Consider the following 18630-nt stretch of genomic DNA (forward strand, 5'->3'; position numbering starts at 1 on the left):
CCGTTCAGCGAGACAGTTCATTAGGCAAATGTACATAATCATCTCTTTTGAGCCCTCACTCGTCGCCGACACAAATGAGGGGGTTTGTCGGCTCCCACTGTACCTTGCACCAATTAATGATAAAAAAGACACTCTATTAGCAAATGTACCAATTGAAGCCTTGCATACCGCAGACTTGATATCCTCCCATTATTGTCCTCCAACAATAGAGTCCTTAAAACATGACATGATCCCAATGAAGGAAACTTAACAAGTGAGCCCAGGAGACTTGGGCAACGATTACATTTCGGTAGATTTTTTTTGCAGACCTATATTGATATATATATATATATATATATATTATTGTAGTAGGTCTGTAATTAGTGTCTGGAGAAATATAATAAAGACTTTATCCACATTGTCATTGATGCAGGAAGACTGTGCTGTGATGAATGCATGTGAATGTTTGCACCCCTACTATGATGCCTGCCTTGTTTTGAATGCGCTTGCATGTCCTGCTGTGCATTTGTGTGTAACTGTTGGGAAAGAAAGCTAGATTACACCTTATTTTCTCGCTGGCCAAAGTGGAAGCCAGCCATTGCTAAGTAGATGTTTGTTTGAAGGAGTCCTGGAGATGACAGGCCCCCTCAAAACCGCACATATCTGTATCCTTGGAACCCTGTATGAATTAAGAAATTCATATTTTTTGGGGGGTCACAAAACAGGGATCAATTTACTCTCAATCTGGACCAAATGTTTATACATTTTCCAATCTGACTAATTCACCACAAAGCTGAGACATATCTGCAGTATCGTTTGGCTGCTTGTCTACCTGTAAGACGATGGAAAAACGAGGCAATATACAATCTTCTGAGCCTACTGTTTGCTATTATCAGATATCCAGCCAGGATTTCTGTCAGTATTCCTTATGTGATAATATCCATTTTGATGAGCCACCCATAGAGACTATTTAGCATTGCCACAGCCAAGGTGTGTTAATATGGGCGGCCCCTGTGGTTTCTATGTAAATGTGCTCGGCCTCACTCCATGAGTGTAACCAAAGGATCTCCATATCATGCCTGTGTCCTCAGGCACCAAGAGGGTGTAATCTCAGCTTCAAGGTGACACTAAAGGCTGCACATTATTTTGGCTTACCCCTTCATTTTGGGGCAGGACAGACTGCCTCACCAAAATGGCCGATAATGTCCGCCTTCTTCTGACCTCTGTTTTGGCACTGAACTCCTTCCACGTACCGCCCACTTGGAGTTACCGCAGTACTCTGGCGTTCTCTCTTGACTGCTTCTCCACCTTCGTCCACTGTATGACCTTTGAGTTGTCTTTCTCTCCACATTGGGGCTTTAAATAGGATTATATACTTGTTACTGAGTCAAAATGAGTGGTCTATTATTCTCTCCATTCTATATCGGCCGGTTGGGCTCCTGGTCTTTGTGAATGAGGAGACGTGTCAATGCAATTGGGATTCTTTTTAAGCTGGGTTTGCGTTTCTAAAGGGTAGCATCGCAAAGAAAGAGCAGCACTCACCACATCTTGTCTGCTCGGCCGATCTCACAGAGCCAGGTGCAATGATAAATACATGTACTCCACTCTATCCCTTAATTATCTCGTATACAGTACTATATCAAGGTAATGGTAGTGGGTGAGGCATTGGCTAGAGATACAAATGTCGACCAGTAACGGCATACTGGGGGCCCAGCTCCCAATTCCTCTGCCACGGTCACCCTACCCATCTCGAGATGAATAGGATTTAACGAAGCTGCGTTTTTTGTCAACTAATGATGCTCTGTTTAAACAGATATTCTGGAGACATTCCGAGGGTAGAATTTATCAGAATTCATCAGAGGCTACATAAATGCATAGGGTTAGAGGTTAGATGACTGCTCCTTTGACGCATGCTTGAAATATTTTAATTGAGGTTGGTATACCCTTTTTTCCAGGGGGGAGATTTATATTACAGAAAACAGTAGGGCCTTCGAAGTGCAGGTAGCCAAAGGTGAAGGGTTAGATCTTTTTCCTCTGTTAAAGCCTCATTCACTCAACCACCAACGCTCCCGGTCCATTGGCTGACCCTTGCCCCAAGGGAGAGAACAGCACCGTCAAAACCAATACGGGTATTCTCTTATTCGAATGTCCATACAAATCTTCCTGATTGGACTTCCCTTAAAATTAGACTTCTTTGATATTCAAGTGTTTGGAATTTGATCTATGTAAGTCAAATATAAAAGTGTCCGTAAGTCCTCTATTTGCCTACAACCACACCCCCCCCCCCCCTCAAAACACAAGTTCCAAAACATCCAATGGTCTTGATACAGAGCCTTGAGGAACACACATGCATACTGTGATATTGTGTATGCTATTAAGACTGGTTTTGTGGATTTTAAGTTGGATTTCCTTTCTTTGATTTTGTGTGTATGTGTCCCCACACCATGCTAGATTGGGAATGGCATGCTTGGATGGGCTTGGTTGACATGGTTGGACTGTACTGGTTCTCTTGTGTCGGACCTGGTGGATGGAAGGATGCCTGACTGTTGTCTGTTACTCATGCCATAGTCACAACCATGCATGTCCGTGTGAGGAATGGGTTGCCCTTTCACCTTTGTTCTTCAATAAGCACTTTTTGGGGAGGGATTAGAATAAGGCTATGGCCTTTTTGGTTAAATACTGGTTAAATAGTGCGCTACAAAATGGCTGCCATAAGAGTGACATCATACCTACCATAACAGGACAGGACAGGGATCATGACAAAAATGCTAAGAGATATGACCTTGTTCTGACATGTCTGATTGTTGTAACATCTGAAAGATGTTGAAACTACACTCTCCTGCCTATTAACGAAGTTATATTCGTTGATATAAATGGAGGGTTGATTCAGTCATGACCTGTTATGAAATAAATGATGTCATGCCACCGTTTTACTAGCATTGTGATTGTCACTTCCTGTTGAATATGGTGCCTACGTTCTTTTTTGGAAATAGGAGCCAATTTTTGGATATAATTGTGTTTATCTCAAAGGTGTTATGGTTTATTTGGTGTCTTTTTGACATGATGCAATTTGAGTTACCATTATACTAAAAGTAAACACAAATGTATTTTACATAATGTTATCTTAAAAGGAAATGTGTAGGAACCACAAGCTAACTTACTTCTACTTCATCGGAATAGAGCCTCAAGGTTGGATTGTGACATTCTGAGGTAGTAACTGGAACAATTGACATTGTCAGTGAATTAGAGGTATTTTGTAAGGTACTCCAGGAGAGCAGTGGTGTGGGTGTATAAGATAATATGATTATCGGCCAATGGGGACCATAGAAGGTCACCATTCATCTTCAACTCAATCAGAACAAGTCATGTGAATAAATGCTTTATTAGTCATTTTACACATACAGTCAAAGGCGATACGCCTCCATGATTCTGTGACCAATCAATTTTGGTTGTATTCTGTAGTTCAGATTCTAGTTTTAAAAAAGTAGTAGAGGTGAACATTTCTTGGATGTCTCTTTGTGCACAAGCTTGGTTTATGTATAATAGATCCCAGCCCAGAGTTACTTTATTGATATGCACACTCGGTAGTGTACACAAACGGGTAAATCATTTTAGAAGGAGTATGCTGTAAGCTGATTGGTGCTCTCCCTCGTGGAAAAACAACCAAGGCTATCCAATATTACTATTGAATGAATCCCATTTGGATCGACACGGTGTGTTTGAAATGCCATTTTTCCTCTATGTCCCATCTTCCCCCCCTAACCTTAGTGCACCCCTGGTTTTGTTGGCAACAAGCTGGGGGATGGGGGGGGGGGGCAGTTGAATCTCTGATTTGAAGCCCCAGTGTGTGAGACCTTGAACCCACTTTGAGCAATGTTTTTGTTTACTTTGGCCAGAATCACAGTCTCCTTACTCTATCCCACTTCCGCCCCTCTCCCCTCCTACCTTCCTCTACCCTCTCCCCTCCCTCTGCGTACAGTACGTCCTTGTGCCCATCAGTGTCTTGTCTGTCTGTCCCTTCAGTCTGCTGCCTTGCTGCTTGGGTCTGTTCCGTTCTGCCTCGTGTCCCGTCTCTTTGTCCTCTCTGTCTGTCTGTCTGTCTGCCTTGTCTGTCTCAAAGTCTGAGTCTCACCCCTTACATATTCACATCATTTTTTTTTTTACGTCTCTCTCTCTCTCGACCTGAGTTCCAAAGCCTCATACACAGTGTGTCTGTCACGCACACAAATAGGCACATGCATACACATAGCATTACATCACACATATCGCAAACATCGCACGCATGTAGATATACTATGCATGCTCACATAAACCCAAACTATTACCCAACTCAACCCTCTCCCCTCTCTCAATCCCATGATCAACGTCCTCTGACCATTCAACCCACAGCCAATTCTCTCCCATCCTAGACGTCCATTGTACTGTACCTTTCTCCAGCTCTTCCTCTACCTTCTGTCGGTTTGTTTCTCGACTTCTTTTACTATCTGTGATAGTTCCGCTCTAGCTACAACTACTACAGCTATCTCTTTATGTCCTCTTATAAACACACTACCTGTTCTTCTCTATACTTATTTTGTGTTACTTCTGCCAGGACTGCGATGTGACAATGTGCCAACTGTCACATTAGGTCACATTGGCAAAAAAAAAAGAAAAATAAGAGGAGTTTACACAGCATTGAAGTGGGTTTCCCCCCCTCCCTCCTCCCACCCCTCCCTTCTCTCTTTTTGTCTCTCTCTCTCTGTCTCTATTCCTTGCGCGCGCTTTATCCTATATCTGATATTTCTCTTCTCCTCTCCAATCGTCTTTGTCTGGGCATGCTAGCGAACCTTAAGTTATATTCCTCGATGCATTTTATCTCAATTTTATATCTGGTTTTGTTACTTATCATTTAATCCTTGGTTTACCTCAGTCTATTATGCATGCTGTCTGTGGGACTGATAGTTGCATCTATCAATGGAACCGTGTCAGATCTTAAAAAGGCTTTGTCCAGTGGATCTACCCTAAAACACAAAAATCTGATTAAAGTTTCTCATCATTAGCCATAGCTAGCAGGTACCATTAGGACTAAGAGCACAAGCCTGTTTATCAATCAGGTGCATGAGGCCCCAACTCGAACCACAGAATAAATACAATGGGAGAAATGTCTTAGGGAAGATCTCAATTGCATACTCCTCGCATCCTCTCTCCTCTTTCCTTGTCTCCTTCTCAAAACCCATTGGAGGAGAAGGTCAGCGTGGAGAGAGCTCTGGCTTTCTCATCCTATGGGTTTTGAGAGGGAGACAAGGAGAGAGGACGAGAGGAGTAAGCAATTGAGATCTTCCTTTATTCTTCCTTTGTCGTGGGAGGGCCTATAATGGCCAACTTCCTGGTTTGCTGTGAGTGGCTGTGAGGACAGGAAGTTCCTGTTTACTGTATGGCATCGATCATACAGTACTCCCTCAAATATTATACTCTGTCTTCATGGATGTTAACTCCACGTTGTAGATGCATATTCTGTCAGTAGTTCAGTTTTCAAAGATGAGAAACTCATAATAGATTTTTGTGTCTTTAATTGTGCCGTGATGGGTCAAATTTTGGTAAATGGAACCTTGTTGCTATGAATCGTTGCTTTAATGTCAATCTATATTGTTGTTGAAGCAGTTCTTGTTAGTTTAGTATTTTTTTGTTACTTTGGAAAGTATGTCCTAGAAAAACGTACTAGATTTAGTTGATTTAGTTGTCATGCACCGTGTTGATCTCTGTTGATGTAGCGGATGCCGTTGAAAGGGTCAATTTTCATCGGCCGGTCTTGTTACCTCTTTTTCTCTCTCTTTTTGACTCCCTCCCTCCACCTCCTCCCTCCCTCCTTCCCACTCCCAGTCCGGCGCGTGCCCCCTCGCTTCTCCATCCCGCCCACCAGTCATGAGATCATGCCAGGTGGCAGTGTGAACATCACCTGCGTGGCGGTAGGGTCGCCCATGCCCTATGTCAAATGGATGCTCAACTCAGAGGACCTGACGCCGGAGGACGAGATGCCGGTGGGCCGGAACGTTCTGGAACTCAACAGTGTGCGAGAGTCGGCCAACTACACATGTGTGGCCATGAGCAGTCTGGGCATCATCGAGGCGGTCGCGCAGATCACAGTCAAGTGTAAGAGGGGGCACAGGGATTCATCTAGTCTACTACTACTACTGCTATGGTCGGGCAAAACCAGCATGGAGATGTGTTATGAGGTGTCATCTTTATGATAATTCTATGTTTGCATCTAAAAGTCCCTCTTCACCCCTCCCTCCCCACCTGACCCCCACAGCCCTGCCCAAGCCCCCAGGCATCCCCATGGTGACCGAGACCACGGCCACCAGTGTCACCATCACCTGGGACTCGGGCAACCCGGACCCTGTGTCCTATTACATCATCCAGTACCGCGCCAAGTCTCCTGACAGCAAGTTTGAGACCATGGACGGCATCACCACCACGCGATACAGCATCGGAGGCCTTTACCCCAACACAGAGTATGAGATCCGTGTTTCGGCCTTCAACACGATCGGCCAGGGCCCCCCCAGTGAGCCAGTGGAGACCCGTACTGGGGAACAAGCGCCGGCCAGTCCGCCCCGCAACATCCAGGCCCGGATCATCTCCCAGAACACCATGATGGTCCGCTGGGATGAGCCTGAGGAACCCAACGGGCAGATCAAAGGGTACCGGGTGTACTACACCATGGACCCGTCCCAGCCCATGAGCCTATGGCAGATCCATAATGTCCAGGATAGCATCATCACCACCATCCAGAGCCTGGTGGCATCTGAGACCTACACCATCCGTGTCCTGGCCTTTACATCGGTGGGCGATGGGCCCTTCTCTGACCCCATCCACGTCAAAGTGCTGCAAGGAGGTTAGGGTTCTGGGTTCAACCCTTCCTATCAACATGTCTGTGTGCTCTCACTAGGGATGAATGCATACCACAAGTGATCCATTATGATCCTGTACTGTAGAAAGGAAAGAAGCTTCACTACAATGATCACTGTCACTAATTAAATGTATCTTTGACTATCTTAGTCCCCGGACAGCCAACAAAGTTCCAGGTTGGCGCTGTGTCCGACACAAGCATCGAGTTGACCTGGGAACCTGCCTTTGAGAAGGAGGGAATCATCAACTTTGAGCTTCGGTACAAAGAGGGCAGTTTTGGAAGCCAGGTAAGATATTATTGTCCATTGTTTAAAGCTATGGGAAGATTGTTGACCAAGCTTTTGCCTTTGAATACTCTTGAACACCCTATCTGAGCAAAGGTGGTCAAACAAGGTTAAAAAAGGAACAAACAAAAGGTACAGTAAACTGAAGTGATATTTAATTTCCGTCAAAAGCATGCCTCACTCCCTCTGTTCTCCACCAACAGGTGACCAAAACCTTTGTCCCCACTGCCTCATACGTCGTTGAGGGTCTGCGAGCAAACACAGAGTATTACTTCTCTCTGGCTGCCATTTCCAACAAAGGCATTGGAGCCTTCACCAACGAAATATCCCAGAAAACCTTGCAAGCCAGTATGTAGCCCTTTTGCTCTCTTTTCCATGTACTCTGTGTGGGGTGTGGGCGGGTGGTAGGATTCTGTGGTGCAGCGGTTAACAATGTGTGTCTTCTGGGGACCTTTAATCATGCAGATATTTTGTGAGGACATGAACTCTCTTCCTGGCTCCAGGCTAGAACCATGGAATTAAAGGAAGCGTATGTGTTATTGCCTTGATATCAAAGTTCTCATCACCTTTGAACTGTGAATGTGTTTTATGAGGCCATGCTCAGGGTTCAAAGCTGATTCAGTTTTGCAATGTCATTTTTGATTCAATACTATGCAGGTCATCTTTTGAAAACATGTGATTTAATGCTTTGTGAATGACCAATGATGTTTTCTCCCAAAGACTTCAACGTGACAACAATATCTTTACGTTTGCCTCATGAACATGACATACACTCTGTGCGATATGCTGTTCTTCTGGAGGATAGGGTTGTGTTCGGTAATGCAAAAGGTTGTGAGTACTGTATTCACAGTCGTTTATGGCTTTTAACCGCTTTTTACCTTTTAATTTGATTATTTTCTAACCTGGGTTTAAACTGTATGTCATGGTGCTAACTATGATGCAGTTTATCCTACATTGTCAAACAAACCGGTCAATGTGGACAGACAACGTTTTGCAGTTGCTTTGGTTTTGCAGTTGGTTTTCCTTTGTCAACAGCAAGTGCACTTTAACCCATGTGACTGAGACATAAAAAATGTCTAACTCCCCAGTGACTGCCATGGCTTTCTGCTGAACCGTCAGTAGACAGGGGAGAGGGTGGGTGTAGACGGGTGGGTGTAGGAATCTGAAGACAGGCAGCAAAACCATCCAATCACAAGCCTTTACTGTTCCTCAGCAGCCCTACCTTGCAAATGAATTCCAGCCGGTCAACTCAGGAGTGGCCTGTACATTTTTTCCCCAGATGCCAGGAACACATCTAAATAATTGAAACACTGCTTGCTAAAAATAGTCCCAAACAAGTGACATCATGGTACCCAGTAGGTGCAGAAGATGGAATACAAATATTCATTGCTGGTTGAGGAATGTGGAGTTGTTAGGATATTACATGTACAATCTCCTGTAAGTCTCCAGACTTCCTTAGGGGTTACATACTGTATTCAAAGATTTAGATATGAGTTATGTGTTGAGGTTTAAGGCTTTATCTCCAAAGAACTCAATGAGACAATGTATCTGGATTTGCTTACATTGTGGATGGATCAGTGCAGCCTTTGTGCAATTTGGACATTTCTGCTGGGTAGTAAAGTAATATAGATAAATTGTACAGATCAATGAGCATTGCTCAAATATGTGGATTCCCTAGCCTAGATCAAATGAGTGTATTAATCATACAGCATCCATGTAATCATAGCCCACACAATTCCATTATCATTTCAGTAATGTACATGGGTGTTTCATTTGAGAATAGGTTGGAGCTGTTTTGTCCTCTTTCCGATTCCTAAGGGGTTTACAATGAAGAACTTTGACTGGGGTTGGCCATCGGAAAGCCATGGTAGTGGGAGGAGACCTCCTTTAACACATTTTCTGTTTTTACCAGTGCAACTTGTTAGCCGTGCCCCTTGTTGGGGGTATAGGGCTTTGGGAGAACCACTTCACATTTATGTTGGTTGTGGTTTGGATAGCTACGCAGACAGTGCTGCTGAATCACTTATAGGGTACCAGTTGCATGCAAAACTCCTTCCTATCCCCTGGGGGTGCTGTTGAGATTCTGTAACTGCATCCTTGATCAACGGCTACACCAGGCATGACCCTACCTATATGTGCACAGTCAACTCCATCTCTGTCTCTGTGTCTTCAAGTATGTGTGTGGGTATTTCCGCCTGTATATGTATGTATGTCACAGGTGGCTGGTGGCACCTTAATTGTGGAGGACAGGCACATAGTAATGGCTGGAACAGAATAAATGGAATGGTATCGAACACACCAGCACATGGTTTCCATGTGTTTGATACCATTCCATTCACACCATTCCAGCAATTCCATTCTCTCTCTCTCTCCCTCCCTCTCTCTTTCTCTCTCTCTCTGTCTCTGTCTCTCCTTCCATTGCTGTCTCTGTCACGTTACCCTTGTCTGAAATGGAAACAAAATCTCTCCTTGGAATGGCTTGACATCACCTTGCTTACTTTGTTTCCTTCTTCCTGTTTTGTTGAGTCAATTTAATAACTTTTTAGTTAGATTTTTTTTTAAAGCATACATTACATCAGGAAGCAGCTTGCCACATTTTTGCTGGCGAATGGGTTCTAATGTGAAGTCAACTGCAGCCACCACACCAGCTACAACATACACCACTTAGTGATAACATTTCCAAACCTTATCCGTTTAATTAGAGTAAGTATCTCCTGGGGTCTATTTCAGCTCCCTGCTTGTGCTGAGGGTCTCCTTTTTTCAACCCGTTGAGCTCTGTCCTTAGAGTCCAGGGACATCAGTCACTTCTCTTAGTCAATGGCTGCTCGTGTACAGCCAGCCACCCCTTCCGAAGTAGGTGTCAGAAAAAGCCAGTGGCTTCACATCAAAGAGGTCAGAAAGGTTACGAACTCAGACAGTCAAAACAAAACTGTGTTTCACACCACAACACAAAAACATCAAAACAAAACATGATCTTGTGGATGCCTTTGAGGTAAGTGTTTGTTTGGCACAGGTGGTCCAGTCTGCCATAGCCCATAGCAATGACCCCTCCCCCCATTACCCCTTTAACCCCCCCCCCCCCATTACGCCTGCCACTTAGCCACTCAACTTAGAAGTCTATTTCCATTATACTCGTCCCAAAATAAGAGACACAAATAGGTTAGGAGACTCCATATGTGAAATGGTTCAATATTAATACAACATGTCTGTGGTTTGGCTACTCATACATTTTGGGAATAGAGAGTATATGTCTCTTCCAGACAGCTCAGTCTGAGTTGATAAAGGTCCTTGTGACATGTTTAGCTCAGGGCAAGTATCTTCAGTGCAGTGAAGAGTGGAGTTAGTTGAAACTCCCTGCCTCGTGGCAAAAACCTCAGTCAAAACTCACTCAAAAGTGAGTGTACTATTAGAGTGCGACGTGTAGCACAAAAACAAACACTCCCAGTGGTCCACCCCCACCCCCCACACACACACACCCTAAAGTGCTGGCTTTCTAGAAAACAAATGTATTCTACTTTGGCAGCAAAAGAGCGGAGAAGTACATCAAGTAAAGTAAAGAGTATGCTGTGTCCATCGCAAAAAGCAAAGCCAATCATCACATAGTTCCACCCTTAAAACAAACCAAGGGATTCTGGGAGACTGCTTTGAGACACATGACCGCCCCGCCCTAGACTGCTGGCCCTCATACATATCTCCATCCTCCTCCCCCTTCTAAGAATCCAATTACCTTAGTGCGGCACTGCCAGACACTGTCATTATAAACACACACCTCATTGGAGCAGCATGAGATTGCTCGCTATACATAAGCCACACAAACACACACACATATTTGCAGGCTACAGTATAATGAGGAAAAGAGGAAACCTTGTTTACCAGCGGCTTGCCTGGGCCTGCTACTCACACACTCAGATGTGTTTAAACACTAATGACTTGTTAGGGAAAGACCATTAGGACGGGAGACACAAAATAAAATACTACCCAAGAACATTTAAGATTTATTCTAGATTTGAGCCGGCAAAATACCCTTGCGTTACTCGGCAGACTGGACCTCTTTTCCAACCAAGTGAAGTGAAAGACAAAAGGCAATCTTCTCCTTGTTTCCTTTCTGTCGATCTTCTCTGGTACAGTACAAATGTCCTCAGAGTGTGGAGTTTGTCTTCAGTCAGTGTGGCGTGACCAGGGGCCATTGTCATGGGGGCTGCTCTGCCACTAAGGACCAGTGAAAACCCACAGCCAAGGAGTTCTTGCCCGACTCCTCACCTACACCCTAGCTTCAAGAAGTCACTTATTTGATCTCAGATCTGCAATATCTGGCTCCAAGAAGATCAATTAAAGTGTATCTGAGTCCAATTATTTTGGGCTAGGAAATAAAGAAATGTATGTGGCACCATTGAGTTAAATGTTCCTACACTGGTCCTGTGGGCAGCAATGGCCCCCATTCAGACGCAAGGCCCCTTGGGATACGCTGTCCCAGTCAGACGAGGTTGAGATACCTATGAGACAACCGTTCAGACGCGGCCGCGGAGGGTCCACACACCGGGACCGGGAGCTTCCCCTATCTCCCTCAACTTTACCCGGCCGAGAGGAACGGTAATGGGGGCAGGCAGGACCCCGGGGTGGGTGTTACGTGATTTTTGCAGAGGGGAGAGTAAAGGGCCCTAGGATGTCAGATAAGAATCCCATTTCATAGCGTCTGAATTAGTTTCACGCTTTGCCGATGAGCTATAGGGAGACCTCTGGATTGTCAGGCTTTGTTACACATTTAGATTATACCTTGAAGCTGCCAGCACCCAGTGGAGTGTTATCGCTCAAATTAAAATGGCTGATTCTAAATCCCTGTATTTAGCCAAACAAGCAGTTTAGCCCACCACTTACTGTAATTGCTGAAGGTTTTTAGATTTATTGGAATATTTGTACGAAAGCGGCCATTTGGCATGGAGTCGGATTAATTCCGTAATGATGACAAATACCTCTCTGACATTCGACATTGACGGTGAAAATGAAAACACAACACACGCATCTTGTACTTACACTCCTGACTGAATGTGAATTTGATTTGTGATTAGCCGCAGACGAATAACTTGTGGACCAGCTTCTGTTGCGAGCAGGGCTATTGAAGGAGGTACATGTTTGCAGTCATTTATAAAGCCTCTACCAAGCACTAGAAAACAACCCAGAACACATCTCCCTCTAAGCTTCCGTTCACATCATAACAGACTTAGAATATGGTTACGATATCTCCACAGACATGACTAATGATACTGTATGTCAAATCATATAGCATTCATACAGGCTTTCAAAAGATGCTTCAAAAGATCTACTGAAAGTGAATCATTACCAGAGTTCCATCTTTTGTTGCTGTCATAGTTCTAGCATCCATAATCTCCACCACTGGGCTTTGTGGGAGCCGAGGCTTACCCCATGGCTCTGCCCCTTGCCTGTCTTAAGTTTATCTGGTGTGAGGGGTCTGCGTGGCGCCATAGCTCAAACCCTGACAGATTCCACAGTTTCTCTCTTCACATGATTGAGCACCGAGCGATCATTCTTGACACTGAGAGTTTGCAAAATACAATCTATTGTGGGGAAGAATGGAGAGAGAAGAAGCTGAAAGGCTCAAATCCGTTAAAACCGTAAGTAAATAAGCACATTGGACACAGAAAAGGTTCTAAACTGTGGCTGTTCCAGAACAGTCCGTTCTTATAGCTTTTGACTGAGGCTGTCCACTGATTGTAAATACCTCCTGTCTTCTCCGGGCTGCACTGTTAGCAAGAGTGGCAGTGCGGTTGGTACCGCAGCAGTAACCTTAATGAATGCAGCAGCACAAGGCATCCGTCTCGGTGCCGGTGCTGCCTGTGTTCTTTTTTTTTTATTGTTTAAGAGTTAGCGGCAGGCTACTCCCCGTCGGTAAAAGTGGGGAAGCTATGAAATGGGATTCTCTGAGCAAACGGTTAAGATAAGATAAAAAATGTCACCCCAAGGTCAAATGCAGACACCCAGAATCCAGTGGGTGTAGGTTTTCCCCCAACTGCTCCCATCCCTCAGTCTTGTGGACCCTCCCTCCGGCCCAAGTTATACAAGAGTATAATGCAGTCCTGACTACAGCACAGAGCCAACTCTCTCCCTCTTAGCAACCCGAAACAGCCCAAAATGACCTATCTCAACAGGCCAATTTGACCGACTACAATTTGATAAGACGTGTCTCTATTTGGACACACTCTGTGGAAGGAGAGGGTTGTAAAGCTCACTGGCTCAGGGTGAGCGCAATCTGTAGTCAGGTGCTGGTGGTAAGAAGGTCTTCAAAAGTTAGTATTTGAAGGAAGCCAGGTACGTATAATGCAGACTGTACTTGTGTTTTGAAGTTTTAATGTTCTTATTTTCCGTTTTCTGCCCAATAGCCTGTTTTTTTTTCATGTTTGTTATGATTTGACATTTCGGACCCTAACGTTTTTCTTTTGAGTCACCTCGGTTACAGATCAAATTCATTTTCCAGTAGCTCGTGTCAATTTGTGTTTTGCTTTTGCTTGTTTGGAATGAAAACATACTGTATTTTTTTTTTCTTCCTGTGGATTTCATTTCCATTTTTGTCCAAGATTTGCACAATGTGGAATGCCTTTTTCTATGAATTCATGTTTTTCATTTAGCTTAGCCCACCACTATCCCAGATGAATTAGATAGTAAAAAATGAACTGGGCTTGTCACAAATGATGTGAAGAATGTTATATTATAGTCACACGGAGGAGTGTTGGTAGAAAAAGGGGGATCTTGACTTGGATAGAAAGGGTCTCATCTATGTCCTCATATCCGTCTAATGCCTGGTGAGAAGTGAAACATTTTATCACTCCTTGCACACTCCCTCGGTGAGCACGAGTTCTAAGAGCTCTGTGCAGATTAGAACGTATAGGCTTCCATTTTGATTTGGAAGTTCACAGATGTGTCGTTTTTAATATGTTTTGGAAGAGCGCTCCACACAAAAAACCCAGCCACTGTGTTGAATAGCTTTTATATAATAATAATAATATTAATAAAAAGTCTCACTCTGCTACTTCTCCCCCTTCCTCTAACTCCCATACTGGAAGCACAACATCTTTCAGTTTAAGGAGGAGTGTAAGTCTGCCAAAAAGAGAGGGGCTCTGGTTTTTATCCTTTAATCGATAGTGTGAGTGTGTAGCGCGCAGTGCAGGCCTGGACAGGCTAACATCAGATAGCTCCCGTGGTATCACACACGGGCTGATAACTGACAGACCCTGACAGACCCCTTGGTGTTACAGACCACTGTGCACATGTCTGGAAATATAATTCTGTGAATCCGTGACATAGTCCCAGCTATCAAAAGAACTGGCCCAGTATCTCACGAGAGGCGTCCATTTTCCTTCATTCTTACGCACGCTGTGTCTTCCAGTCCTCCTTACACCTTTTACGTTTACATTTGCCTGACGAGTCAGTGTTTCTGTTTTGTGTTAACATTCTTGTCAGTTCAAGTCTCCTTTTGAGTTGGGTTTTTCCTTTTATCATTTTCTTTATCTCTCCCATCTTTTTGTTTTTTGTTTTTCACCCCTTTCCCCCTTCCCCTCCTCCTCCTCCGCCTCCTCCTCCCCCCTTCCTCCCTATCCTCCCACCTGACCAGAGCCCTCAGCCCCCCCTCAAGACATTAAGTGCAGCAGCTCCAGCTCCACCACCCTACTGGTAAGTTGGCGCCCCCCGCCTGTGGAGAGCCAGAATGGCGCCCTGGCGGGGTACCAAGTGCGCTACCAGGTGGTGGGAGCCTTCGTAGAGGGTGGAGGCGGCGGTGCCGGAGAACCCATGGAGGAGCCGGCCGTGCCGCCCAGGGACGGGCAGGTGCTGCTGCAGAAGCTGGAGAAGTGGACCCAGTACCGTGTCACCTTGGCCGCCTTCACCGAAATCGGGCCGGGCCCAGAGAGCGAACCCCTGCTCTGCCGCACCGACGAGGATGGTAATTGAGCTTATTTCACCCGCAATCTGTACACTTGTTGTGAGGCACATACAATAGCTGGGCTGTCGACATAGCTACACAAAAATCTGCTTCTCAGACAATGGGCAATACCTCTACTACCGTATGGTTACAGGGCACCCTGTAGTAGCACCCTGTAATATTACCTCACCTAAGCTTCACTTATGACACCCATACCCCTAAACATAGAATAAATTCACACTGCCAATAGCATAGCTCAGTGGTTCAAATCAAGGACCCCCAGACATAAGCGTCTTAATAAAAACCAGACCACCCCCAGCAACATCACAATATCCTTTGGAAATCCAAAAGTTGTTGTTAAACCATTTTCCCTCCCCTCCTACATTAAATGTATGATATAGCCGCCCCATCTCATCTCATTCTTCCTCTATGGTGTCTAACAGCCTAGTGTTTAGCCTCTTAACAGTTATGAGCATGCCACACCTCGTATGGCTGGCCATGTCACAGCACAGCCAATTCCACTGATGGGAGGCTGACAGTAACTCAGCCAAGTGATGGCTCGCCATCCCTCACAATACACTGGTGCAAATGGGCCACACTTTTATTAACCGTGCGTAGGAGCCAATTTGTCTCTGGAGGCCAGTGCGGTGCACAGTAAAAGGCAGGACGCCAAGGCCTCACATAAAGGCTTTCCATTATGTCTGAGAGATAGGGGTTTAACCGGAGACCGGCGACACAGAGTAGACACGTATTGGGAGGTCAGGTTGTGAGGGAGAGAGTTGTTTAGTACAGTTTTGTGTGCTTGAAATGTTTGCCCCTACAGTCTGGTGGGGGGTTATGTGAGCAGACTGCAGAGTTTAAGTTTCTAGTCTATCTGGCTCTCAAGGGAATAGCTCTTGTAGTTTTTGTGTGTACGTGTGCTTACGCCCGATCGATAACCTGTTCATACTGTATGCGTGTACTATGCTGTCGCGGTGTTTTAACATTGGCCCTATCTTCTTTTTTTTTACCCACAGTTCCAGGGGCTCCTCCTCGGCGGGTCGAGGTGGAGGTGCTCAACTCCACAGCGCTCAAGGTCATGTGGCGCTCCCTGTTGCCGGGGCGACAGCACGGCCAGATCCGTGGTTACCAGGTGCACTATGTACGCGTGGAGAACGGAGAATCGCGTGGCCTACCTCTCATCAAGGATGTCATGCTAGCCGACGCCCAGGTATGATCCAGCCCCTTTTGGTCCCCTAAATAACCATTTCATTGTATCAAGCTGTCCTATTGGAATGACACACTCTTATGGAGTGACATGAGAGCCTATGTAAAGATTAGTTCAATTCTGTTTGATAGTGCAATTTGAAAGAAAAATTGTCACGGGTACAACAAACTGAAGATGAACCTGAAAACCTTCGTTCTGTGGTCTTGTTTGAAGTTTTGTGGAAGTGTAAATGCTACACGTTACTCTTACAATGTGTGCTACGATATGTACAATACGTGCGCTCTCTCCTTTTAGTTTATAATTTCATGTTTCTGCAATATTCCTCTCCTCAGCCCTCAACAAATAATCGCACCTTCCTTCTTTCACTTCCCCTCCTTTTATTAGGGCTGTATAGACTCCCCTTTAAGAGAACCTCAGTGGTCCTCTTCTTGAAAAGTGTGATTGCACGGCTCGTATCGAGCATAGCAACTCGGCACAAAATGGCTGATTATAGTATTCTTGAGGCTGGAAAACCAAAATTGGCATGAAAGCATTTTAGAGAAAAATTGTCCCCCGCTGAAAGCTAGAATTATAATGGAAGCCGGCACAATGGTTGTTTTTTACAAAGCCTCTGTCAACAAAACAGTGTAGGAAATACACAAAGTTTTTTTCGGTGTGCTGTGTCATCATACAGTAAATTACAGCTCTGCACCACTAGGACAAACAAAGCGAAAGTACACAAACAAACTGAATATTTATCCCCAGAAGTCTATTCCACAACGTTTTCAAGCAACATTCATAACGTGTGGTCTCTTCTTTCACAGGTCTTTCTTGTAAAATCGACTTAATCTTAATGAGCATAACCTGTATAAACAAATGTTTTAATTAAAATAACCTTATTATGACAGGCTGTTGACAAATTGTTAATGGTTCAGCCAAAGTTTGGATGTTTTAGTAACCTTTTATATGTATTATTTGAGTCATCCAACTTGGCGGTAATGCACTGTTATTATAGTAGATAGAGTAACCTCATGAAAAAAACCACTGTAAACAGCCCCCATAGACTTCAGTTCACACCTATTCCCTAGTCTCCACTGCTCTCCTTAAAACAGACTAGCTTTTCTCTCTCCCTCTCTGGTCTGACCTGTTCTGACATGTCTGTGCCCTCGCCCTCTTCTCTACCTCCTCACAACACGCTCCCCTCTCACATTCCCCTTCTCTTTGAGTTCCTCTCACATTCCTCTTTCTTCCCTCTTTCTCTCTCTTTTAAAAATCGCTCTCTTTCCTGCACTCTCCTCTATATGGGGGGGGGGGGTTAGTGGGAAACGGACGATACAGCCGAATACGTGAGTATATGTGGAGTCGCCAGAGTGCTACGGTGTAGTTGAGAGGTTAAAAAGCACTGGGTATTGCATCACCCTAGCCATGTTCACATGTGTAAGTCCGGCCGGACTTACATCATCCTATTCACTAGAGCTTTGATATTATGGTGCTTTATCAGTAACCCCCTAACACTATATATTATAAACAGGCTCTCTCAAGTTAGCATAGCCTATCCGGTGCTACCTATCTCCAGTATTGATGTCCTAGAGAGAGTAAAGGCAGAATTCATAATGCTAATTAGCTGTGCGGATGATGAGACGGTGGCTGATGCAATATCTGGGTGCTGCTTCTCCCTGTGCCTGGACTGCTTAACGCTACTACGTGCTACTGTGTGTTGTCGTGGTGTGTGTCGTGTCGTGATGGTGTGTTTTGTGTTGCGATTTTTCTGTTTTTCTTTTACTTTGCTGGTGCCATGCCTATGATTGAATGTGAAATAATAATAAAAAATAATCCGTTAATCAGTGGTCACATTGTTTAGGCAGTTATTTTTAAGTAAATCTTAACATGAATGATATAATGTATCATCAGAGACTTGAAATCTAAAATGGCTGCATCATCATCATACCTCCTCAAACTCACCCGATTGACCCTTGTGTTTATCAACAATTCCTTTCTGACATGATTTGAGTCTTAACGTTTGGCCCCATTCCCCAGTTTCATAAACACTTGCATGATATACATGATATTGACGCCGCCATCTTTGGTGTGAAAACAGTACATAATGTCCTCTCTTTACCGCCACTGACCTCTCCATCTCCCAGCTGACCAGTCTAAAAACATCCTGCATGCATTTAGCTAGCTAGGCCCCTCTACTGAAAGATTCATCAGCATTGATCGAAGATTCTTCTCTCTCAAGAGCACCAGAGAAAATAATGGCAGAAGGAAAACTGCGTGCACCAGCCATGGTGCATCCATTTTTTGTTTGTGAGCGTTACTTGGCTAATACCTCAGATAATGTATATCCTTTTGCCTCCTCCTTATCA

The 18630-nt window shown here is 44.6% G+C and overlaps 1 protein-coding gene across 22 annotated transcripts in view; it reads left to right on the forward strand.

Moving 5' to 3' along the window:
• Positions 1-18630, forward strand: part of LOC109902268 (receptor-type tyrosine-protein phosphatase S) — a 275922-nt gene that overhangs the window by 185185 nt on the left and 72107 nt on the right. For 14 of the 22 annotated variants that reach the window (XM_031786395.1, XM_031786402.1, XM_031786404.1 and 11 more), the window contains 7 exons: positions 5839-6108; positions 6269-6850; positions 7015-7151; positions 7352-7496; positions 14773-15099; positions 16095-16288; positions 17584-17610. In XM_031786395.1, the coding sequence (XP_031642255.1) occupies positions 5839-6108; positions 6269-6850; positions 7015-7151; positions 7352-7496; positions 14773-15099; positions 16095-16288; positions 17584-17610 (1682 nt within the window). The remainder of the gene's footprint in view (positions 1-5838; positions 6109-6268; positions 6851-7014; positions 7152-7351; positions 7497-14772; positions 15100-16094; positions 16289-17583; positions 17611-18630) is intronic. The other 8 variants (XM_031786410.1, XM_031786415.1, XM_031786403.1 and 5 more) reach the window with 2 other exon arrangements.

Source organism: Oncorhynchus kisutch, linkage group LG13 (assembly GCF_002021735.2).
Source record: "Oncorhynchus kisutch isolate 150728-3 linkage group LG13, Okis_V2, whole genome shotgun sequence".
Taxonomy (NCBI): domain Eukaryota; kingdom Metazoa; phylum Chordata; class Actinopteri; order Salmoniformes; family Salmonidae; genus Oncorhynchus; species Oncorhynchus kisutch.